This window comes from Vipera ursinii (genome assembly GCF_947247035.1).
Source record: "Vipera ursinii genome assembly, chromosome: 6".
In the NCBI taxonomy this organism is placed as follows: domain Eukaryota; kingdom Metazoa; phylum Chordata; class Lepidosauria; order Squamata; family Viperidae; genus Vipera; species Vipera ursinii.
In genome coordinates, this window is record NC_139515.1 from 56,384,204 (window position 1) to 56,405,221 (window position 21,018).

Below are 21,018 nucleotides of genomic sequence, written 5' to 3' on the forward strand. Positions count from 1 at the left end.
ATGGAGATAAAAAAACCAATCAATTTATTTCCAGTCCTACCCCACTTATTGGACATTTCCTGGATTGAGAAGTCAGCTTTCTGTAATGTTTTTGGGAGACTTAAAAGTATCTAGCAGTTTCTTAAAATTGCTGAATGAATTTTTAAAATATACTTTCCACAATAAATTAGCATTAAAAGAGTGCATTCCCCTAAAAGATGCAATAAATATACGGTTCAGCTTACTGTTTTTGAATGTTATTCTCATTTACTTATAACTCATTCTACTTTTTCCTAGTATCAGTTTAATTTTCCAAGATATAATCCATCCACATTTACTGTATTCGTGTTTTTATAGATTGATCTTCTAATTGTAGAGATTTATAAGTAGGGGATTACTTACTGAAATTCAGTCTGTTTAGTCAATAACAATAATCTTTTTTAATGTTACAAACCTTGCAAACATGAAGCTACCCAACATTAGTGTCCCTGTATTGAAGATAATCAAAGAAAGGGATTGTTGTAAGGAATTGATTACAAAGTTCTAAGAAAAATCCAATGGGACTTTCGATTAAACAAACAACTTAAAATTATAAATGTATTTTTAAAATCTGCAGCGTGCCTGTATCACATGGTGATTCACACGTGTGACCCAGTTGAATAGCTTAGTCTCATTGCAGCTAGTTTAAATAGGAATGTGCTCTTCTTACCAGAGTATTAATACATAAATATAGGGTAGAGTGAAACACTTTGTTGTATAGGTTATTTCCCAAATGTAGCTGTTTATAAATTCAAACAAACATCCAGTGACAAACTGTTACTTATACTAAGAGTAATGGAGGAATCTAATATTTTAACTTTTGGAAAAATAAACCTGCCAAATCGTGCCCAAAGTAGTTGACCACCCCAACCTTCCTGTGTAATAAAATATATCTTTAGTAGGAATTGGGGAACTGAAAAAAATGGGACTTCGCTGATCTACAAAGCATTGGTATACTCTAAAATTAGAGTTAATTCCGTTTTAAATTTCGTTAGAAGTCGCTCGCAGAAAACCCTTTTATACTCTCCGTTCTCATGCCAGTCTAATGGTAATGACCTGGAATGATCTACTGAACTGCATACAGCAGTTCGGTTTTTGTGCCATTTTTTAAAAAATAAAATTATTACTCAAAATAAGTCATACATTACGAAGACTTAAGAAACGATTTATATATTGCCGCGTCTTGTTTAAATGGACTAGTTTCAACTCTATACCGGAACTAAAAAAATGAACCCGGAAGAGCTATAAATTAAAACAATAATTTTTATATACATGTATCTCAGCTTTTGGCGATTTTCATATCTATATGAGTATTTGCCCATTCATGGGAGCATATTGCAATAATAGCCTACATTACGAAGGTGGATTGAACCAGGGAAGAGAAATCTCAATTGATGCGGAGGTTTTAGGTGGTTTTTCTTCTAAGCAATGGGGCGGAGTCGAGACACCTAGTCATGAAAGGAAAATGGCGACGCTCGTGTTGGATAACGGCGCTTATAACGCCAAGATCGGATACAGTCATGCTCATGTCAGGTGAGGTTGGTTCGCTCGAAATAGTTATGGAGAAACCTTGGAGTCTGTATTCAAAGATATCTATGGAGATTCTTACATGTTTCATATAGGGATGAACCAGGATGTATTGTTACCGTGAATGAAGAGAAAGATTCCCAAACTATGTTCCTTAACAAACGCCCAGGTATTTTTAACTATGTAAACGTCATTTATTGAACTGCGTTGTTTATTATAAAAAAATTTCCACCAAGGAGAATTTGGAAGAATCTGTTTTCTATTTATAGATGGATCAGCAATTTTTGCAAATATACCTCACATACTTAAGTTTATTTGGAGCCTTCTGATTGCGTAGGTCGGAACTAATCCTCCAACTGTCTAGAATCTAGATTCTGGATAAATTGTCTGCGTGTAGTGCTCAAAATAAGTGTTAATAATACTTTAAATCCTGAGCCTCCTTTAAGTTGCACTTGTATTTTTAAGGCTTCAGGGTTTTTTTGCAGAAAATACGCATATTTGATTTAAGAAATCTTGAAAATATCAAACTGAGAATTTGATTTAACTATGAAACTAGGCCCCTCTTTGGTTGCAGACATTAGTTTGCTGCATCCAACTCAAATAATGTAATAGAGCATTTCCCTTGAAAAGTGTTTTGATATTGACAGTGTTTTGTTATTTGCTATGTTCATTTACAGATGACAGCTTGTTTAAATGCATATTTAGCAAACTACTAGAATTTTTTTTTCTCCTTCCCACAGTGTCATTCCCAATTGTCAGTTCAGATCAAAGACTGCTCGTTTGAAAACATTTACAGCTAACCAACTGGATGAAATTAAAGATCCCTCTGGACTTTTTTATATTCTCCCTTTTCAGAAGGTAACTAGAAACATGCCTCAATATATGTAATGTTATTTTTGTTTTCCACTTAATTTTTTAATAATTATAGCTTCACACTAGCTTGGGTGTACATTTTTTCAGATTGCTAGAGCTAGTTATTTATATGAGATAAGTAGGAACTGGTCAGAACTTTAAATACTTTTTCCAAAAGCAAAATATTCTTAAAGAAATGAGAGGCTTTCATTATATATTGTCAAATATCATTTTTATACTTGATGTTTTGTAAATTATATAGACAAAGTATTTGTTGAAAAATTTGAATTATGCAAGTGTAATATTTTTTTCATTTTTTAAAAATAGGGATACTTGGTTAATTGGGATGTTCAGAGACAAGTATGGGATTATCTTTTTGGAAAAGAAATGTATCAGGTAACTTGCATTTTTCTATACCTTAAATATAGATATAAGACAATGGCAAAAGGCATTTAGATCATAGTATTTAAAACATTCACTACAATAATAGTGACTGAAAACAAGTTTTGATACGGATAATCTGTAGATACCATTCACTGATTTAAAGCTTCAAGTGTGCTTTGTCCCAACATGTAACTGTTCATTGTGGATATTCATGAATATCAGTTGATTAATTATATTAATTTATTGTGGAAAATATATTTAAAATGGGTTGTTTATTCATTTCATTCAGCACTTTTGGAGGAGAGAGGGAGTTTCAGAGATACAGTCTCTAACAGTAACTGAGTGGGATGGTGTGGGTCAATTTAATAAAAAAGATACAGCTTTAATATGGATTTTGAATTAATATCAGGAAGATATTATGTCTGAAGTTTTATTTTAAAACCACTTCCAATTCTTGAAATGTTTTCCTTTACAGGTAGATTTTGTTGATACTAATATAATCATCACAGAACCTTATTTCAACTTTAGCTCAATTCAAGAGTCTATGAATGAAATATTATTTGAAGAATACCAATTCCAAGCAGTTCTCAGAGTAAATGGTGAGTAATATTGTCCACTGTCCAGAAAATGTAGAATGCTCTTCATTTTGACATTGATTCAGCATATTAAAATTTATTATATCACTCTTTTAACAAAAATAGCTATAATATGCTATATTACGTTTCAGCTGGAGCTCTTAGTGCCCATAGATACTTCCGAGATAACCCATCAGAACTGTGTTGTATTATTGTGGACAGTGGATATTCTTTTACACACATTGTGCCTTACTGCAGAAGTAAAAAGAAGAAAGAAGCAATAATAAGGTAAAATATTTAAGCATTCATAAAAGAGGAAATTTTGTTTTAAAAATATATGAACATTTTGTTAACTTTTTTTTTTAATTTCCAGGATTAATGTTGGAGGAAAACTCTTAACCAATCATTTAAAGGAAATAATCTCTTACAGGTAAAGCATTTATTTTGACTCTGCAAAAGTACTCCATTGAACCCTATCATCAAAGAAACAAATCATGCTAGATTAAACTCATCTTCTTTGGGAGAATTGCTACTTAAATAGATCAGAGGGATACTGTGATCATATGTACCTGGTCCTCAAAAAAATATTTGATAAATGTGTCAAGATATTCTATTTAATAAATGATAAAATATGGGCTAGATGATTCTATTGTTAGATGGACTGACAGTTGACTGACCACATCCAAAATATGCTCATTAATAGTGTCAATTTGACTTAGAGGGATGTTGTACTGCTTTATGTTCAACATTTTTATAAATTATAAAATTTGCAGATGATGCAAAGCTGTAAAGGAAAGCTAATACTTTAGATGAAAGAAAAGATTTGAAAAGATCTAGAAAATTTTGATGTGGACTAAAATTAATGATATTAACAAAGAGAAGTGTAAAGTTCTGCATTTTGGTAGGAAAAAAACATATAGCACAGATACAGATTGCAGACCTGTTTGTGGTTGCTAACAAAGATTGCGTGTTTATTAAACAGAAAAGTCCAGATCATGGGAATAATTGTATTCTGTGCAAATCAAATCCCATTTACAATATTGTATTCAAATGTCACTACAGGTCAAAAATCGACAGTGGCAAAGTAAATTAAGGAAGAGTATGAAAACCAACCCATAGGAGAAGGAGTTAAACAATTTGGGTATTAGTAGTCTTCAAATATATAAAGATCTTATATCTGTTGTTCCTAATAGCAAAACCAAAACCAATAGCTAAAATTACAAGAAAGGAGATACAGCGCTAAGCAGGAGATTGGAACAGATGACCATTTCAAGCTCACTGATTATCTTTCTACGAACTCATTGTACCAATCTTGGAAAGGAAATGTCATGTCCTTAAGATTCATGTCCTTAAGATACAAGGAGCTATGAAGTTTAACAGGGTTGCCCAGCAAATCCTTAACCAGAAGTTTATTTATTTATTTATTTGTTTTATATACCGCCCTTCTCCCGAAGGACTCGGGGCGGTGTACAGAGCAAGGTAAGTATACAGTAAAGCAATAGTAAAACAAATGAAACCCCAAAATCTATCAGGCCAGGCCGGCTTGCTGGAATAGGTAGGTTTTAAGTTACTGAGAAGTCAAATAGATTACTGTAAAGGTTGTAAATTGAATTCCTCAATTTACCATTAAATTGAGTAGAATACCTATATCTGTAGAACTTTAAATGAGTTTTTCCATAATCTTGCAGTGGACTACGAAATATGAAGTTAAATAATTTTCCTTCAACACTTATAATAAACTGGCAAAGCAAACAGAATAAATAACTTTTTCAAAACTTGTAATTTTTCTAGGCAGCTTCATGTTATGGATGAAACTCATGTGATTAATCAAGTGAAAGAAGATGTATGTTATGTTTCACAAGACTTTTTCAAGGATATGGAGACTGCCAAGTAAGCTCTTTTAAAATATTTAAGTGTTGTTTATTTTACTAAAATTTGGAAATTTATAGGGCTTGATCCTGAAAAGCATGCCACTTGGTTAGGGTGACATTTTTGTAATTAAAAAGGTACTCTATGAGCATATGTGAAATATTTTATCTTCTGTGCCCCATCATACATATCTGGAAGGAGAGACAAAAGATCTTTTGAGAAAACCTTTGATTTAGATTTCAGTTTGTGATCTGATCCATGGGAGAAGAGAGATGTAGTTTTCTAGTCCACTTTCAAGAGAAGTTTTTTGCCTATAAAGGTGACCTAAAATATTTTAAATACGGTAGAAGAAATAATGATGTTCAAAATCAAGGATGTGCTACACATTTTTTTCTACTTCTGCCATTTACCTAATAATTTTGAAAGCCCATTTCATTAAGACTATTCAAGTTACTATACATTATAATAAGATATAAACATTGCTGTGCAATAAATCATTTTGAGAAACTTTAAGAAATTTCTTAATGCATTCTGAATTCTGTTCCAGATTGAAAGAAGAAAATACAGTGATGTTGGACTATGTTTTACCAGACTTCAGCACAATAAAAAAAGGATTTTGTAAGGTAATTCTGTAAAAAAATTGTAAGTGTGTTTAAAGTTTTCACTGTGTGCAAGTAAATGATGAATATTTGGCAATTTGTTATATGTTCTGTTTGCATATTAAATATAGTAGTAGAAAAACACTTAATGAAATCTAGACTTCATGACTATGTGTTTTATAATTGTTTGATGTAGCCAAGAGAAGAAATGGTGTTAAGTGGAAAGTACAAAACTGGTGAACAAATACTTCGTCTTACAAATGAGCGATTTGCAGTTCCAGAAATACTCTTCCATCCTTCAGATATTGGCATTCAAGAAATGGGAATTCCTGAAGCCATTGTTTATTCAATTCAGAATTTGCCAGAAGGTACATTGATTAAAATGGTGTTGCATTCTAAAGGATCCATCTTTGAAGTATATTGCACAACAAAACATTTTATTTTGCTTAAGTAATAGCTTACAGTTTTAAAGGCTTCATTGTGTACAACTCTTTTAATATTGATATTTGCAATAATTACATGTAGTTCTCAGTCAATAAGCACTCATTCAGTGGCCATTTGAAGTTACAGTGGCACCAAAAAGTGAAGCTTTCAATCGGTCCTTTAGATTCTGACTGTCCCAGGAACCCCATGATCATGTAGTCATGATCTGGATGCTTGGTAACCAGTTCACACTTACTGCAAGAGTTACAGCATCCCATAACATGTGATTGCCATTTGTGACCTTCTCTGCCAGTTTCCACATGCAAATTAATGGGGAAGCTTGCAGGGAGAGTTGCAAGGCACTCTGGTGTAAGTCATTCACATTCCAGTGGGTTTTTCCCTAGAGGAGCCTTACTGTGGTACCTGAACCCACTCCTCCCAACCACCATCAACACACCCTCATGCACACTTCCCCACTTGCAGCACCAAACTCAACAATGGTTGCCAATGCATCCAACAGCAGCCAACCCTGGCCTTGTCATATTTGTGTTATGCCTTGACATCCAATCACACATCCTGCCACAGTTGGTAGCAGCCACACCCAGTTTCCACTATGTTCATGTCATGCTTCAACAGCCATTTGTGCACTCTTCCCTCATTGGGGAGCAGCCATCCCTCAGACAATAGCCACCCATGCATCTTCCCTTATCCAGCTCCAGTCACTTAACTGTCCATCAGTGTATTGGTGATTCACCTATTGACTTTGCTTATTGGAAACTGACAGGAAGTTGCAAGGAGATCTTCACTTACTGATATGCAGTCCTCACTTAACATCAATGGGCTAAGCTATGTGGTCACATGACATCACACTTTTCAACTGCATCTCTTAGTGACAGAAATTCCAGTCCCAATTGTCATTACAATCCTAGAACTACCTGTATTTATATTAAGGATGCTACATCTGTAAAATTTGCAGTAGATAAATTTACAAACCAATATATTTTACTCTATAAACATAGCTTCTGTATACAACAATTCCTGTTCTGATTTCTCCGATATCAAATTTAATTAAAACATTTAAAAATGATTAAGTGTCTAGTTAAAATGTAATGATACATTACATAGGAAACCATTGTTAGTATTAATGTGCTATTGTAAAACTAGTAATTACCTCTGCGCTATTGAGAATGCTGAACAAAAGAAATTTAAAGATAACAAGTATTGTGAAATACAGTTTCACTTTAGCACTTTGTGGAAATAATTATGTTTGTAAAATACGTAAATATTAAGATAATGGTAAGACTGCCTTCATGTGTTTATTCCAGCTTAATAACAGTCTTAAACCTATCAGGTGGCTGCTATTAGAATGACAGGCGTATGTATTAGTTATGCTCAGGTTAAACCTTTTAGCAGGACCACCATATTTGTTCTTGTTACACTCACAGAAAATTCCATAATGTCAGCAATAATCCCATTTACTTTTTTTAAAAAAAGACAAATCTGAATTATTTCTGCCTCTCAGGAAAGTTTAAACTGGCAATTGCTCTTTACTTTACCATAAAATCAAACAAATTAATCCAGAATATTAAATTGTCTTAATCTGATTTGTCCACAGAAATGCAGCCTCATTTCTTCAAGAATATTGTTTTAACTGGTGGGAATTCTCTGTTCCCTGGTTTTAGAGATCGTGTTTATTCTGAGGTTCGATGTCTCACTCCAACAGATTATGATGTTTCAGTTGTTCTACCAGAGAAGTAAGTTGTCTTCAATTTACAAATAGAGTATCTTAATTTTAAAATATGATTCTTCAGTTTTTATGTTAAAGTTTCTAATATTAATTTAGGAATGAATATATTCTGGTTCTTTCTGGCACTGTTGGTGGTATACAGGTATACTCACTATATTACTCCTTTTGGGGTAAGAGATGTTATGCCACCTATAAAAAAGTAGAAGTAATGGGCACACTATACAACTAGAATACAATAGAAAAGGGAAGAAAGACTAAAATTATTGTTTATATTTCTGGATATCTTCCTGTCCTTACAAATCATTCTTGCTTCCATAATAACCATATGGTATTTATATATTGTATTTTTCCCCTAAAATTTATCAACTCTTTTTCAGGCTCTCATCTGCTTTGTCCACCCATGGTTTTCCTAATCTTCCCCTTTTGCTCAACTTATTTATTTAGTCTTTTTATTTATTTATCAAATTTATTTGCCATCTGGCTCATAGTTTAAGGCAGGGCTTAAACTATGTACCTGTGGTACATTGGCACCTGGCAGGTGGTACGTGACCATCCTAGAAAAGTGGTATCGGGGGAGGGGAATGAGCTGAACCAGTGGCAGCACCGCACAAGCCTGAGCGAGAGACGGCTGGAGCTGCAGGGTTGTCAGGGCTCAGCGGAATTGCCAGGATCAGCACTTCTTCGGGGCTGTCAGGGCTCAGTGGAAGCACCAGGGTCAGCACCAGGCTCCAGCTAGAGCTCGGGGCAGATCCTGGCATTTCTGCTGAGCCCAGAAGTGCCGATCAGCTGGAATGTTGCAGCATCTCCAGGGTTTTGTGATTTACATTCAGTTGGTTGGCAACTGATTCATATTTATGACGATCACATTGTCCCAGGGTCATGTGAAGTGACCAAAACTTGCTGCAACCACCCAGCAGAGGGGGGAAATAAAAACCAAACACCCCCCCCACCTCACCCCCGCTGCCAATCCTCAACAGAAATGCTCACAACAATGAAAACCTCGGACAGGAGGAAGAGCGCTGCTGGGCGGGCAGGCAGGTGTCTTGCTTGGCTGTGGCTTGGGGGGCACTTTTTTCAGTGCCATTGTAACTTTGAACAGTCACCAAGTGAACTGTTGTAAGTTGAGGACTATCTGTACTTTATCACTCTTTTCCTTTTTTTTTTTTTTTTGGTCATTAAGTTTTTGACACCTTGCTAGGTGACTGGTGGTACTCGGATGTTGCCATATCCTAAAAGTGGTACAATGGGTGAAAAGGTTGAAAACCCCTGGTTTAAGGCAACTCTGAGCAGCTGACAGCAAAATAAAAGACACAAACATCTGACAATTATAAATAAATTGTCTCTATTAATGCACCAACCACCTCCACCAGCAACTTCCCCTTCAGGACCATCTGCCTTCTGGCATAGCCAGGTTTTTACTGAAAACTAAAAGAGAGGGCAGATCTTATATCCTGTGGCAAATGGTTCCTATTTTTGTCTTGTGACTATGCCTTCATTGATGTTTCGTATATAAACAAAGGACCCCTAACATACTTTTTCCATACTGATGACTTACTTTATATTCATTTATACTTGACACCTTGTCTTTGAAGACAAAGGTATTAAACTGTAGTGTCAAATGTTTTAATAGAGAAATATTACAAGGAAGGGGCAAAAGTTGGATTAGAAAATATCTGAGATGCCTCTCAACTTTCCAATGAAGAAGAGCCCCCAACTATGATTATTTAAAATAAACCATTCCCATTGAAAGTTTATGGTTTTTCTGATATATTCTTACTCCTCTATGTGTAAGAAATGAGGAAAAGCACACATACCTCCATTTTTCTTCCCACAAAGATTCAGCCATCACAACAAACCTTGTATTGTCCACGACATTTCTAAGCAAATACATAACTTTGAACTTCCCCATCGATTTAATAAATATTCTATCAAGGTACACAATTTTATCTGCTTGCTCTGATTTTCTGGCTTTACCTGCTCACATGGTTAGGTTTAACTTGCAATCATTTGGTTCATTTTCTCTGAAATACAACTAAATCATAATCGACGTGGTATTCAGTACATCAATTTCACATGCATTATGCAAGTAATGTTTACTAGTATGGCTAATGTAAATATTAATTCATAATTTTTATACAGTTCACTTTGTAAAAGGCTATTTTATTTATTTTCAGTCCTATAACTTATTCCTGGGAAGGTGGAAAGTTGATTTCTGAAAATGATGATTTTGAAGATATGGTAGTAACAAGAGAAGACTATGAAGAAAATGGGCATAGCATATGTGAAGAAAAATTTGATATTTAAATAGATTACTTCCATATAAGTGTTGTATAGATTGGCAAGATGTCTTCATTTGTTGTATCATAGAATAATATTGATGAACTGTCTACATATAACTGTACTTATTTGTGTACATGAGTATACAAACATAAAGGTGTATATATTGGTTATTACTAGAATAACTCCTTAAAGGAAGTCAGTTAATATATCAGAATATTTTGTGGCTGAGATGACTTACAAAGTTTTAAATGTACAGTATATATGAAACTTTAATGTATATATGAAACCTTAATTTTGGATTCTAGAAAGATAATTATGTATAATTCAAAAGCTAGTTCGTTTTTAAGAATATCTAATCTTGGTCAATTTAATAAATGGGTAATTTTATCCACAATTCCTCTTTATTAGATTTAGTGGAAAGGCAGCCACTACTACACTGAAGACAAAGATAACAAACTGCAGTGTCAAATCTCTTAATAGAGAAATATTCCAAGGAATTAAAATTGGAAGGGGCCATTCAAGTTATTGAGTTTAGACCCATTCTTAATATAGGGATTCAAATTCAATTATCTTAAGACTGTCTAGCCTTCATGTTAACAAAGGCAAAGGTTGGACAGCCATTTGTGTGAGATGATAAGAGGACTCCTGGCCTGAGCACAAGTTAGATTAGAAAACATCCAAGGTAACACTCAATTTTCCAAAAAAGGAGAGCCCACCATGATTTTACTTGTGGGAAGGTTTTCCTAACATTCAGTTGAAATCTGTCGTCTTGTAATTTAAATCCATGCCCTCTACTGTGGAATTTAATAGAAAAGTGCTAACATACAATAGTGCTTCAGCTTTCTCAAGGTTATAAAAACCTAGCTCCATTAATGTCTCTTCATAGAATTTAATTTGTAGTCTTCATTACAGTCCTAACCCTCATTGCCATTCTATGAATTTGTGATAAATTTCTCCAAATCCCTTACAAAGTGGGTTCAAATCTGAATACAGAATAGTTGTAACGGGGACTGACAAAATTTTCAGTGCCAGATGTGTTTCAGATTGGACATTTGTTCCAACAATATTTTATTATGAGTTTCATTCTATGATGAAGTGTAAGTTATAATAGGAATAAACAGACCTATATACAACCTGGCTCCTTTGGGTGGTTGTGGATGCATGTAGCTGGAGTCAGGAGATAAATGTTTTACCTAGGGAGGGTGAAATCCCACTAGCCTCAAAAAAATGGTCTCAGAAATACTAAGACAAAATGCTACATTGAGAAGCAACCGTCAAGACGTTTGAATGCCAAGATGTTTATGCATCTTGGACTTATTTACATCTGTGATCCATAAAATCTGCACACTCATAATTCTATTGTACCTCAGTTCCCATGTTGATCTTTAGAATCTGAGACTATATAAATGAATTTGTATCAGCAATTTCTGCAACAAGTGGCAGCAGCCAATGCAAGTAATAACTGCAAAGTATGCATTTATGTAATTTCATTATGATGGCATTTATGTAATTTCATCATGATGTATACAGTATGTAAGCACATCATTTGTGTGATGGATGGGGCCACTAGTGCCGTGCCAGTGTGCACAGCCCCATGCACAAACCAATTTTGAAGCTGCTCTCCTTCCCTCTGGTCTGCGAGCCCACAAAGGTTGGAGACCTCTGCCTTAGGATACCCACAGTTCATGTATTGCTATTTATTAAAGTACAGGTAGCCCTCGACTTAGCATGGCAAATTGAGCCCAAAATTTATGTTGCTAAGCAAGGCAGTTGTTAAGTGAATTTCACTCCATTTTACAACCTTTCTTGCCACTGCAGTTGTTAAGTTAGTAACCCGGTTTAGTGAATATGGCTTCCTCCCCTTTGACTTTGTCAGAAGGTTGCAAAAGGTGATCATATGACCCTGGGACACTGCAAAGCTCATAAATCTGAACCAATTGCCAAGCATCTGAATTTTGATCACTTGGCCATAGGGATCCTGCAATGGCCATAAACTGTGAAAATGGTCATAACACTTTTCAGTGTCGTTGTTAACTTTGAGCGGTCACTAAACGAACTTGTAAAACGAGGATTACCTGTACAACCGGCAAGAGCTCCTGCAATATATTAAGCCAATACACGGCAAGCTAAAACTACGCCCTAGTCCAGGGGGAGGCAACCTCGGCTCTTTTATGACTCACGGACTTCAACTCCCAGAATTCCTGAGCCAGCCAAAGCTGGCTCAGGAATTCTGGGAGTTGAAGTCCGTGAGTCATAAAAGAGCCGAGGTTGCCTCCCCCTGCCCTAGTCACTTGGCCCTTTTATGACTTGTGGACTTCAACTCCCAGAATTCCTCAGCCAGCGTGCCTGGCTGAGGAATTCTGGGAGTTGAAGTCCACAAGTCATAAAAGGACCAAGTTTGAAGATCCCTGGTCTAGCGCAACGAGTGAAAGTCGGCCTTCGCGATGAGAGAAGAGCCCAAAAACAGAAAGGGAACTTCCAGCGTCTTCTTCCAGCTGAGCACTCCTTGAAGAACCATCGCCTGGGGATGGAAGGCGTCCGTAGTAACTGCCACGAGCACCTCCTCGACCGCCTCACTCCAAACCCGACCCCCCCCTCCCTTGAACGGGGCAATCAAGCTTCACGGATGCTTAAAACTACCGTTGGCGGCGTAAGCGGTGGGCGGAGCTTCCTCCGGCAACAACTTCCGGCCCTGAGCCCATCTCCTGTTTCTCTCGCAGTGACAACGACGGACCAAGCGGGCGGCGGAAGCTGGGGGGGAAGGGCTATCCGGGTCAGTTTGGGCGGCTGAGGTGGTCGCCATGGCGTAGCCGAGCCTGGCCTGCACTTGGTCAACCAGGCCCCACCGTGGGGGGCTGCATCTTTTCTTCAGGGAGAGGTGAGCCGGGTTGAGGGCGGCCTTCGCTCTCGGTGCCGGAGAGTGGCCTTAACATATTGGAGCGGGGAAGGGCCCGAATGGTGGGTTCTGGGCAGGCCAGGGCTAGGGAAGAGTTGGGTGACGTTATTCCTCTCCGCCGTGTTTTCTGCTAGTTTTCTCCATCGGTCGGTCGTGAGCGACGTGGCGAAAAAAGAGTAATAAGCTTCTTAGCAGTAATACAATTTCCTAACCAACAGGCTCTTCCGGTTAAGAGGAAGGACTGCTTCAACCTTTTGCTTCCACGGTGAAAATCTCGTATCCGTTTTGGGGGTTTATTTATCCGAAAGAATGGGCTGCTGTTTGTATGTCTAGTAGTCTGGACATCTCAAAGAATATCAACGTTTTTTTTAAAAAAAAAATATAGAAGCGCTTTTGCGCTTAAGTGATTAATCTATTTTTTTTAAATGGACAGTATAAATCAGGGGTCTTCAAACTTGGCCCTTTTATGACTTGTGGACTTCAACTCCCAGAATTCCTCAGCCAGCATGCCTGGCTGAGGAATTCTGGGAGTTGAAGTCCACAAGTCATAAAAGGGCCAAGTTTGAAGACCCCTGGTATAAACGATATTACGGCATAGAGAAATACAGCATATTTAAAAGTCTATCCCAGAAAATTAAATTCTTCACTTTTTAAGGTGTCATGGGTCTTCTGAACCTTTTTCTGACAGCTCATTGAAAGTAATTTCTTGTGAGATATGGAAGCAGTTAAATAGAAATTACTACCTTTAAAGTATATATGAGATGCTACTGATGTTCCAGTCAAAAGTATTATTTAGTAAATTTCACATTGAAAATAACAGAATTGAAATCTTTATTTCCAGGCTTAAAAAGCAGAGGAATTATTCCCAAATTTGCTTTTGTTATGATGAGCTGAAGTCATAATGCATTTATGTGTGATTAAGGATAATTAAACACCTTGCTACATATTTCTATTTGGTTTGTTCTATTTTCATTTTAAAAGACAAGTTCAAACTATTTTTACAGATATGCCATCTCCCTAAGTTACACATAAAGCAGTTTTTGGGTAGCCTGTTTGGGGGAAAAAATCAGCCTGGAATCTCTATAGAGTTGCAGGCATGCTTCTTACAGCAGGTTCCTAAACTTAATTTCTGGAGTTTACAGCTGTACTAATTTTTATATCCATAATATTTTCTATATCCTTAAATGACTTGTAAATATTGTATTTTTCATAACTATATCACTATGTCACAAAAGTTTCTATGTATGATGTGTATAAATGATACTCTAATAATTTGTATGCTACTAAAACATGCAAACATCAAAACAAATCCTTATCTTCCTATACTCTTGTCAGCTACTGGGCGTCTTTCATTTAAAAGGCCCTGCAACAGGCAGGTCAAACTCGTGATGTCACATGATGTCGTGTGACGTGTCACGACTTTTTCCCCATTGCCGGCAATGGGGTGGGTGTGGTTTCGGTGAGACACATCCGACCTGCAGTTTGACATGCCTGCCCTACAAAAATGAATTCTTTTCACACTCTTTCCTAAATGTCAAAAGAGGAAGAGGCATTCTGACCTCAGAAGGCAGAGTGTGTTCTACAATGAGGATGCTGCTACTGGGAAGGCCATTTTATGGACATCTGTCCCCTTAATCTCTCAGGAGAGGGGTACCCATAGTACCCCTCCCATTGAGTAGGCATGTTTCATTCAGATCATATCATTTGAAACTTACAAGGAATAAAATCATATAGGATTTTATATTTAATAGATTTTGAATCAAGTCCAAAGCCTGCTAGTAATCAGGGTTTCCAGGATGAGGTATTTTTTCTCTATTAAATCAGTAAATACTGTTTAATAGGGAAGCAGCTGCATTTTGTATCAGCTGCAGATTATAAGTCATTTTCAAAAGCAGGTTCATGTAGACCAAATTGTCTCTGTCTAGCTTTGGGATAACAAGAGCTAGAGTTATTAAGTTCATTTCTTTTCATCTGGAAAAGACACAGCTGATAGTGCAACCAGAACTGGCCAAAGGCTCTATTTAAAAGAGAAAACACGCATAAATAGTAAAAAACAAAACAAAAAGGTACAGCATAAACATAAAAAAAAAACAGATGGGGGAAAGAGTGATTATGCTGTAATGAAAGAATATCTAAAAAAGGGGCAAAACATAATAGTAATAATACAAAATTAATTTTGTCCTTAAACTAATAATCTAGACATAGAAATATATTGTTTCATCTTCTCAATTTTATAACACAGGCTTTTCAAAATAGATAACAGAGCTATATATGTATTCCTTAAAATCCTTATTAACAGTTTCATAAAATTATCTTTGCCATGTCCCAGGCTCAATATAGCCAAAGTTCTTTCTGAAATGACAAAATCTGTGTTTCAGAAATACAGTTCCATCTCTCGTTAAGATCTTTAATAATGTTTCTTCCCAAAAGGTTTGCTGACATAAGTTGAAGTCAACAAGACTTCATTTTCCTCCATTTTAAACATTCTTCTAACGGGTCTAGTAAATATAATATTTTCTGATGAAATAATTCCATTTTAAATCATTATTAAATGGTTTAAAGCATATAAAAAATTATATAGCATGCCGAGTGCCACTACATATCTTAATTCTGTTTATTAGAAGAGGCCAATGGTTCAAGAACAACACTGAAAAAAAAGGAGACGAGTTATCCTTGTCAAGTACAATGGTATGATTTAGTGTATCTCATTTTTTGCAACTTAAGATGTGTGGACTTTTAAGTCTCAGAATTCCCTAGTCAGCAGGCTGGAGAATTGTTGACAGGAGAATTTGGGAGTTGAGGTCCATGCATCTTAAAGATGCGAAGGTTGGGAAACACTTATGTAATTTTTTTTTAATCCCATTTATATCCCGCCCTTCTCCGAAGACTCAGGGCGGCTTACAATCTAAAGCACAAATCAATGTGCTTAGCAATAGCCTTCATTCTATGTATAAGCCTGCTTATTAGGGCTTTTGGGGGCCCCTCCACGTGTCATTTTTACAAAGTCAGCTTATTGCCCCCAACAATCTGGGTCCTCATTTTACCTACCTCAGAAGGATGGAAGGCTGAGTCAACCTTGAGCCTGGTGGGACGCGAACCTGCGCTAATTGCAGGCAGCTGGTGTTACTTAAGGAGGCATTTGATAGGTTAAGAGATGAATCAATTCAAAATAACTGCTTGATGAAGATACAAAATTGTAATTACCGGTAGTGAAAAAATGTGGAAAACCATAACTTTTTAGGCCATTCTTCATAAACGTAATTAGAAAAATATCAAATATTTTTTCAAAACTAAAACAGCTGATTCCAATTTCTGTTATGATATCAAAATATCACTCATCAGGTGAATGTTGTCAGATATCCAGGATCTACTAATCACAGCCCCCACCTGCTTTTCTAGCAGGAACCATATGTCAAGGAGAACCCCAGATTGTCTATCTGCTCTTTGCCAGCAGTACGGCATCTTTGAGAGCTGTAAATGGAACCATCATGAATACAGAACAACTTTGTAACAAAGTCAGTTTCATTTTATTAGGATTAAGCATGAATCTGTTCAACTTCATTCAGTCGTACACTATAGAAAGTAAAAGAAAATGTCTTGACAGATTTATTTCCAAAGTAACAAGCAGATAAACATTGCAGAAGTACAGATGAAGGGGGAGGGGTACAAAAAACATCTTAGTTGGGCACCATCCTAACTTTTTTGAAATTTGTTTTTCTGGATTTTGTTTTTATTCTGTCTCTCACTGTTAAAATAAACCTACCGTTAAAATTACCATTTTTTGTCAGTGGGCAAACGTACAAAATCAGCAGGGGATCAAATTTACTTTTCCCCTCTCAGTTAAGACTGCAACTTCTGTTTCTCTAGGATCAGGGTGGCTAATGATGATGTTTTTTAAAAAATTAAAAAATAGGATTTTTTAAAATTTAAATCAGATTTTTTTTATTTTTATCAAATTTATTTTAATAAAATGCTTTTGGAGTAAAAATATATCTAGAGATAGTTTGAGATTGAAGGTTAAATCCTGTGAAAAATGGTAAAAAGAACTACATGAAGCCTGACACTCCACAAGCAATTTTATCAACAGACACATGGATCTACAACCAGCCTATGAACTCCTCAGAATCCAAATTAACCGCACAGCCAACCAGAGACAGCATTGATCCTTAACCCAGGCAAGCCCTCTCCCCCCCACCAGCAGTTCACCTCAGTGACCCTGACCTGATGTAACCTCCTCATCGCAAGACTCTCACTGATGATTCACATCTCACCCATCACAAGACCTTCACTTGACACGCCCACACCTGAAGCCCTTATAAACAGAAAAACACTGACAACGACATCCCTTAAATTCTACTGAAGATGTTATCTACCCTCGTAGTGAAATATTCTGAAACCAACCCATAAGTTCAGAGAACGAACCTTCACCCTCATCCTACACCTGAGTTACATATATTCACTACTATTGCAGAACTATATGTGTTTACCCGAACAAGAGAAGTCAGATTAGATGTGATAGCAATATTCCAATATTTGAAGGGCTGTAGTGAGAATATGGATTCATTCCAAGTAATGCCAAGAAAATGATGGAAGCTTTCCAAAGAGAGTCCAACTTGAAATATCCAACTGACTGTGAGAGTTAGTGAAACAGTCTGTCTCCTGGAATCATGAGTGTTCCATAAATATTAGACAGCCATTGATCTGGGATTGAGAAAGATGTGGCATGGGGTTGGACTAGGAAAAGTTTTTGTAGCCCTATAATTGGATATTAGGGCACACTTTATAATGTGTTCATCTTATATTTAATATATTTATATCAAGAATATTAGGGTATTATAACAGAGTATAGTAATTAATCTTACATTAGTTCTTTCTAACTTTTTTTCAGCATAGGTAACAGATCCCTTCATCATTTTTCAATGAAAGGAAATTTGTTCAGATTAATAAATTAATTTTAGCAAAATTTCTGATATAGAGTTTAACTGATACCATAACTTTGATTTCTGGTCATCGTCGTAGTCTGTCTATTTTTGCCTTTTTAGAATACAATTCCTTCTTTTCCGAAGGAGCTGCTATTTTTTAACACTTTAAATGGTGTTAACTATTAGAATAAAAAGAAAATTCATATTCAAAAAGGGATACCAAAGTATGTTAAAATTCTATATCATCTGTGGCATCAAGCTTTCATTTACCGGTAAATGTTTTCCAAAATGATTTTAATATTTTTTTGGTAGGCAAACGTACTGCAGAATTGTCATAACAATGGAGTTGATGCTAAATAAATTGAAGAGCACTGTTACAAAAGTGACTGCAGATGTCACAAGTGCAGTCATGGGAAATCCTGTAACCAGGGAATTTGACGTTGGTCGGCACATTGCTAGTGGTGGCAACAAACTTGCTTGGAAAATATTTAATGGCTTTAAAAAGTCAACGAAACAGGTAAGCTTTTTGGGAAAGAAATCTGTATAATCACAGCCGTGTTTCAGTGACACAATAAAAGTCGTTGACTATGCTCAACATTATAATTGTAGAAGTGATGCTCATATATGTTCCTGTTAGGTTTCTAAAGTGTCAATATTTAAAAGTTATGAGAAAACTAAAGAGAATTAAATATACTATAATTTCTTAAACTACAACCTTAAGGAGGTTGCCTATCTGTAAGTAGATATATGAAGTCTATCCTAATCTATCTCAGATGTGTGTGCCTACATTGGTATCAAGTATTCAGATGTCAATAAGACACCTTGAATATATCTTTACTTTAGTGTGGTGGTGTTATCACATTAATCCTGCGATAATGGTTACAAGAACAAGTCTGCAGTTGTTGCAACAACATCCCCATGATCGCATTATCAAAATGATCGCCTAATGATTGCTTCACTTAGTGATAGAAATTCCAGTCCAGACTAGGGTTGTCAGAAGTACTGGTAGGTGAAAGTGATAATGTATGAGTTTGATAGATTTATAAATAAGATACTTCATGTCACATGTAATTTTTAATTAGTAATTGTTCTAGCTCTTTTAAAAAAATATTCACAACCATGTCTCCTTTTTCTTTGAGAGTAGGGGTTTCTTAAATACCAGATCATCTCTTCTTTAGATAAATATAAAAAAAACTTGGGCAGGTTTTCAGGATATACCAAGACTATTACTAAGAGTAAAATTATATCCTAAAAATATTTAGCAACGTCATCTTCTGGACACACTGAAATCACATTTTTATCATTTATTTTTGGTTTCTTATTTGGTGATCTTTTTAACTGAAAAAATGGTTAGTTCTTAAGCATGCTAATCTTCAGACAGCTTTTCACACTAGTAACATATCCATGTTATTCTGTATTTTCTAATCTATCCTATATTTCTTATGAATGGAGTTAGGGTCATTCCTAAAATCCTGCTTGCTCAACAGTTGTATAGCGGGTATCTGTTGGCATGTTGCCCTATTGAAGTACTATTTGTTATTGCTAGTGAAAGACAAGAATCAGGTTGGGATATATTGGTTAGAATTTCTGGAATTGTTTGGGAGAAACGACATTCAGTAACTATGACATATATGTAACTCCACAGCCAAGCTAAAAACATGCTAATTTTTATTTTGGCTCTGACATATGATTAAGTGTTTTTATAGAAACTACTCTGATTTTACTATGTATCCCATGTCCTAATGAACATGTGATATTTGGCCAGATCTAAAGTGAAGGGACGTGGTGGCTCAGTGGGTTAGGACGCTGAGCTTGTCGATCGGAAGGTCGGCAGTTTGGCGGGTCAAATCCCAAGTGCCACGTAACAGAGTGAGCGCCTGTTACTCATCCCAGCTTCTGCCCACCTAGCAGTTCGAAAGCACGTAAAAATGCAAGTAGAAAAATAGGGACCACTACGGTGGGAAGGTAACAGCGTTCCGTGCGCCTTTGGCATCTAGTCATGCCGGCCACATGACCATGGAGACGTCCTCGGACAAGCGGCTCTTCAGCTTTGAAACGGAGATGAGCACCGGCCCCTAGAGTCGGAAACGACTAGCACGCATGTGTGGGGGAACCTTTACCTTTACCTTTAAAGTGAAGAAATCTAAAGTCAATAAATATTTCTGGGATAAAAGTATATTAAATATTACCAGAAAAATGTATTGAAACATGCTACCTTTTCACATATATGTATTTATGTATTGAACTCTTCCCAGTCCTATTGGAAAGCTCTTGTACATACTTTCTGCCCCCCTCCCTACTATCTACTGTCCCTTTAATACTGTACCACCTCCATGAAATTCATGGGCGTTGTATTTGATGTGCTAAGTAGAATATTGTTTTGTTACGGCCATTGATGTTGGTGCCATTGTTTGCTTCTGTGGCCCAACGATCTTTGTGCCGCAAGAGCAGAAGAAGTTTGTCTTTTGGTCTTTGTATATTATGAATACTGCTGTGGGGTATTTCATAACATGAGTTTTGCTTTATTCAATTACATTTCTTTCTCTCCCTGATTGTTAGACTGTATTCCTCCAGTTTGGTTTTCCTACAGGTAGTCCTTGAGTTACAACAGTTTGTTTAATGACAGTTCAAAGTGATGAAAAAGTGCCTTGGAAAAAGTGCCTTATAACCTGTACTTGCACTTCGTCATTGCACCACTCTCCCAGATACGTGATTGCAATTCAGGCACTTGGCAACTGAATATTTATTATTGGTTGCACATCTTGCAATCATGTGATCATGGTTTTAATGTTTCTTTGCTAATTTCTGGCAAAAAATAGCCATTGGGGATGTTGGATTCAGTTAACAACTGCGAGATTCACTTAATCATTGTAATTAGTGATTAACTTAACGATCAAATTGTCATAAAATCAGATCCAACTCAACT

The 21,018-nt window shown here is 36.2% G+C and overlaps 2 protein-coding genes across 7 annotated transcripts in view; both read left to right on the top strand.

The window, feature by feature from the left end:
• The first annotated feature begins 1,379 nt into the window (after nucleotides 1-1,379).
• On the top strand, nucleotides 1,380-10,782 carry ACTR6 (actin related protein 6). Of its 3 annotated transcripts, none has more exons than XM_083365519.1 (11): nucleotides 1,380-1,551; nucleotides 2,286-2,403; nucleotides 2,725-2,793; nucleotides 3,257-3,380; nucleotides 3,509-3,644; nucleotides 3,730-3,786; nucleotides 5,148-5,246; nucleotides 5,773-5,848; nucleotides 6,021-6,192; nucleotides 7,863-8,001; nucleotides 10,169-10,782. In XM_083365519.1, the coding sequence occupies exons 1-11, from the start codon at nucleotides 1,484-1,486 to the stop codon at nucleotides 10,296-10,298; spliced, it is 1,188 nt and encodes a 395-aa protein (XP_083221645.1). In that variant the 5' UTR covers nucleotides 1,380-1,483; the 3' UTR covers nucleotides 10,299-10,782. The 3 variants fall into 3 exon arrangements, with proteins under 3 accessions (XP_083221645.1, XP_083221647.1, XP_083221646.1); XM_083365521.1 differs by having other exon boundaries at nucleotides 7,930-8,001; XM_083365520.1 differs by lacking the exon at nucleotides 3,730-3,786.
• Nucleotides 10,783-13,011: 2,229 nt separating this feature from the next.
• SCYL2 (SCY1 like pseudokinase 2) overlaps nucleotides 13,012-21,018 on the top strand; it is a 44,070-nt gene continuing 36,063 nt past the window's right edge. For 3 of the 4 annotated variants that reach the window (XM_083366742.1, XM_083366744.1, XM_083366745.1), the window contains exons 1-2: nucleotides 13,012-13,152; nucleotides 18,405-18,609. In XM_083366742.1, coding sequence (XP_083222868.1) covers nucleotides 18,433-18,609 — 177 coding nt within the window. In that variant the 5' untranslated portion in view covers nucleotides 13,012-13,152; nucleotides 18,405-18,432. Of the gene's footprint in view, nucleotides 13,153-15,791; nucleotides 15,859-18,404; nucleotides 18,610-21,018 lie in introns of all 4 variants that reach the window. The other variant, XM_083366743.1, reaches the window with a different exon arrangement.

What these genes read in the sequence shown, in the direction of transcription:
- ACTR6 (XM_083365519.1), top strand. Translation starts at nt 1,484, where the DNA reads ATGGCGACGCTCGTGTTGGATAACGGCGCTTATAACGCCAAGATCGGA. An exon ending in AAGGATATGGAGACTGCCAA is followed by an intron (nt 5,247 to 5,772) that starts GTAAGCTCTTTT and finishes ATTCTGTTCCAG; the next exon opens with ATTGAAAGAAGAAAATACAG. An exon ending in TCAGTTGTTCTACCAGAGAA is followed by an intron (nt 8,002 to 10,168) that starts GTAAGTTGTCTT and finishes ATTTATTTTCAG; the next exon opens with TCCTATAACTTATTCCTGGG.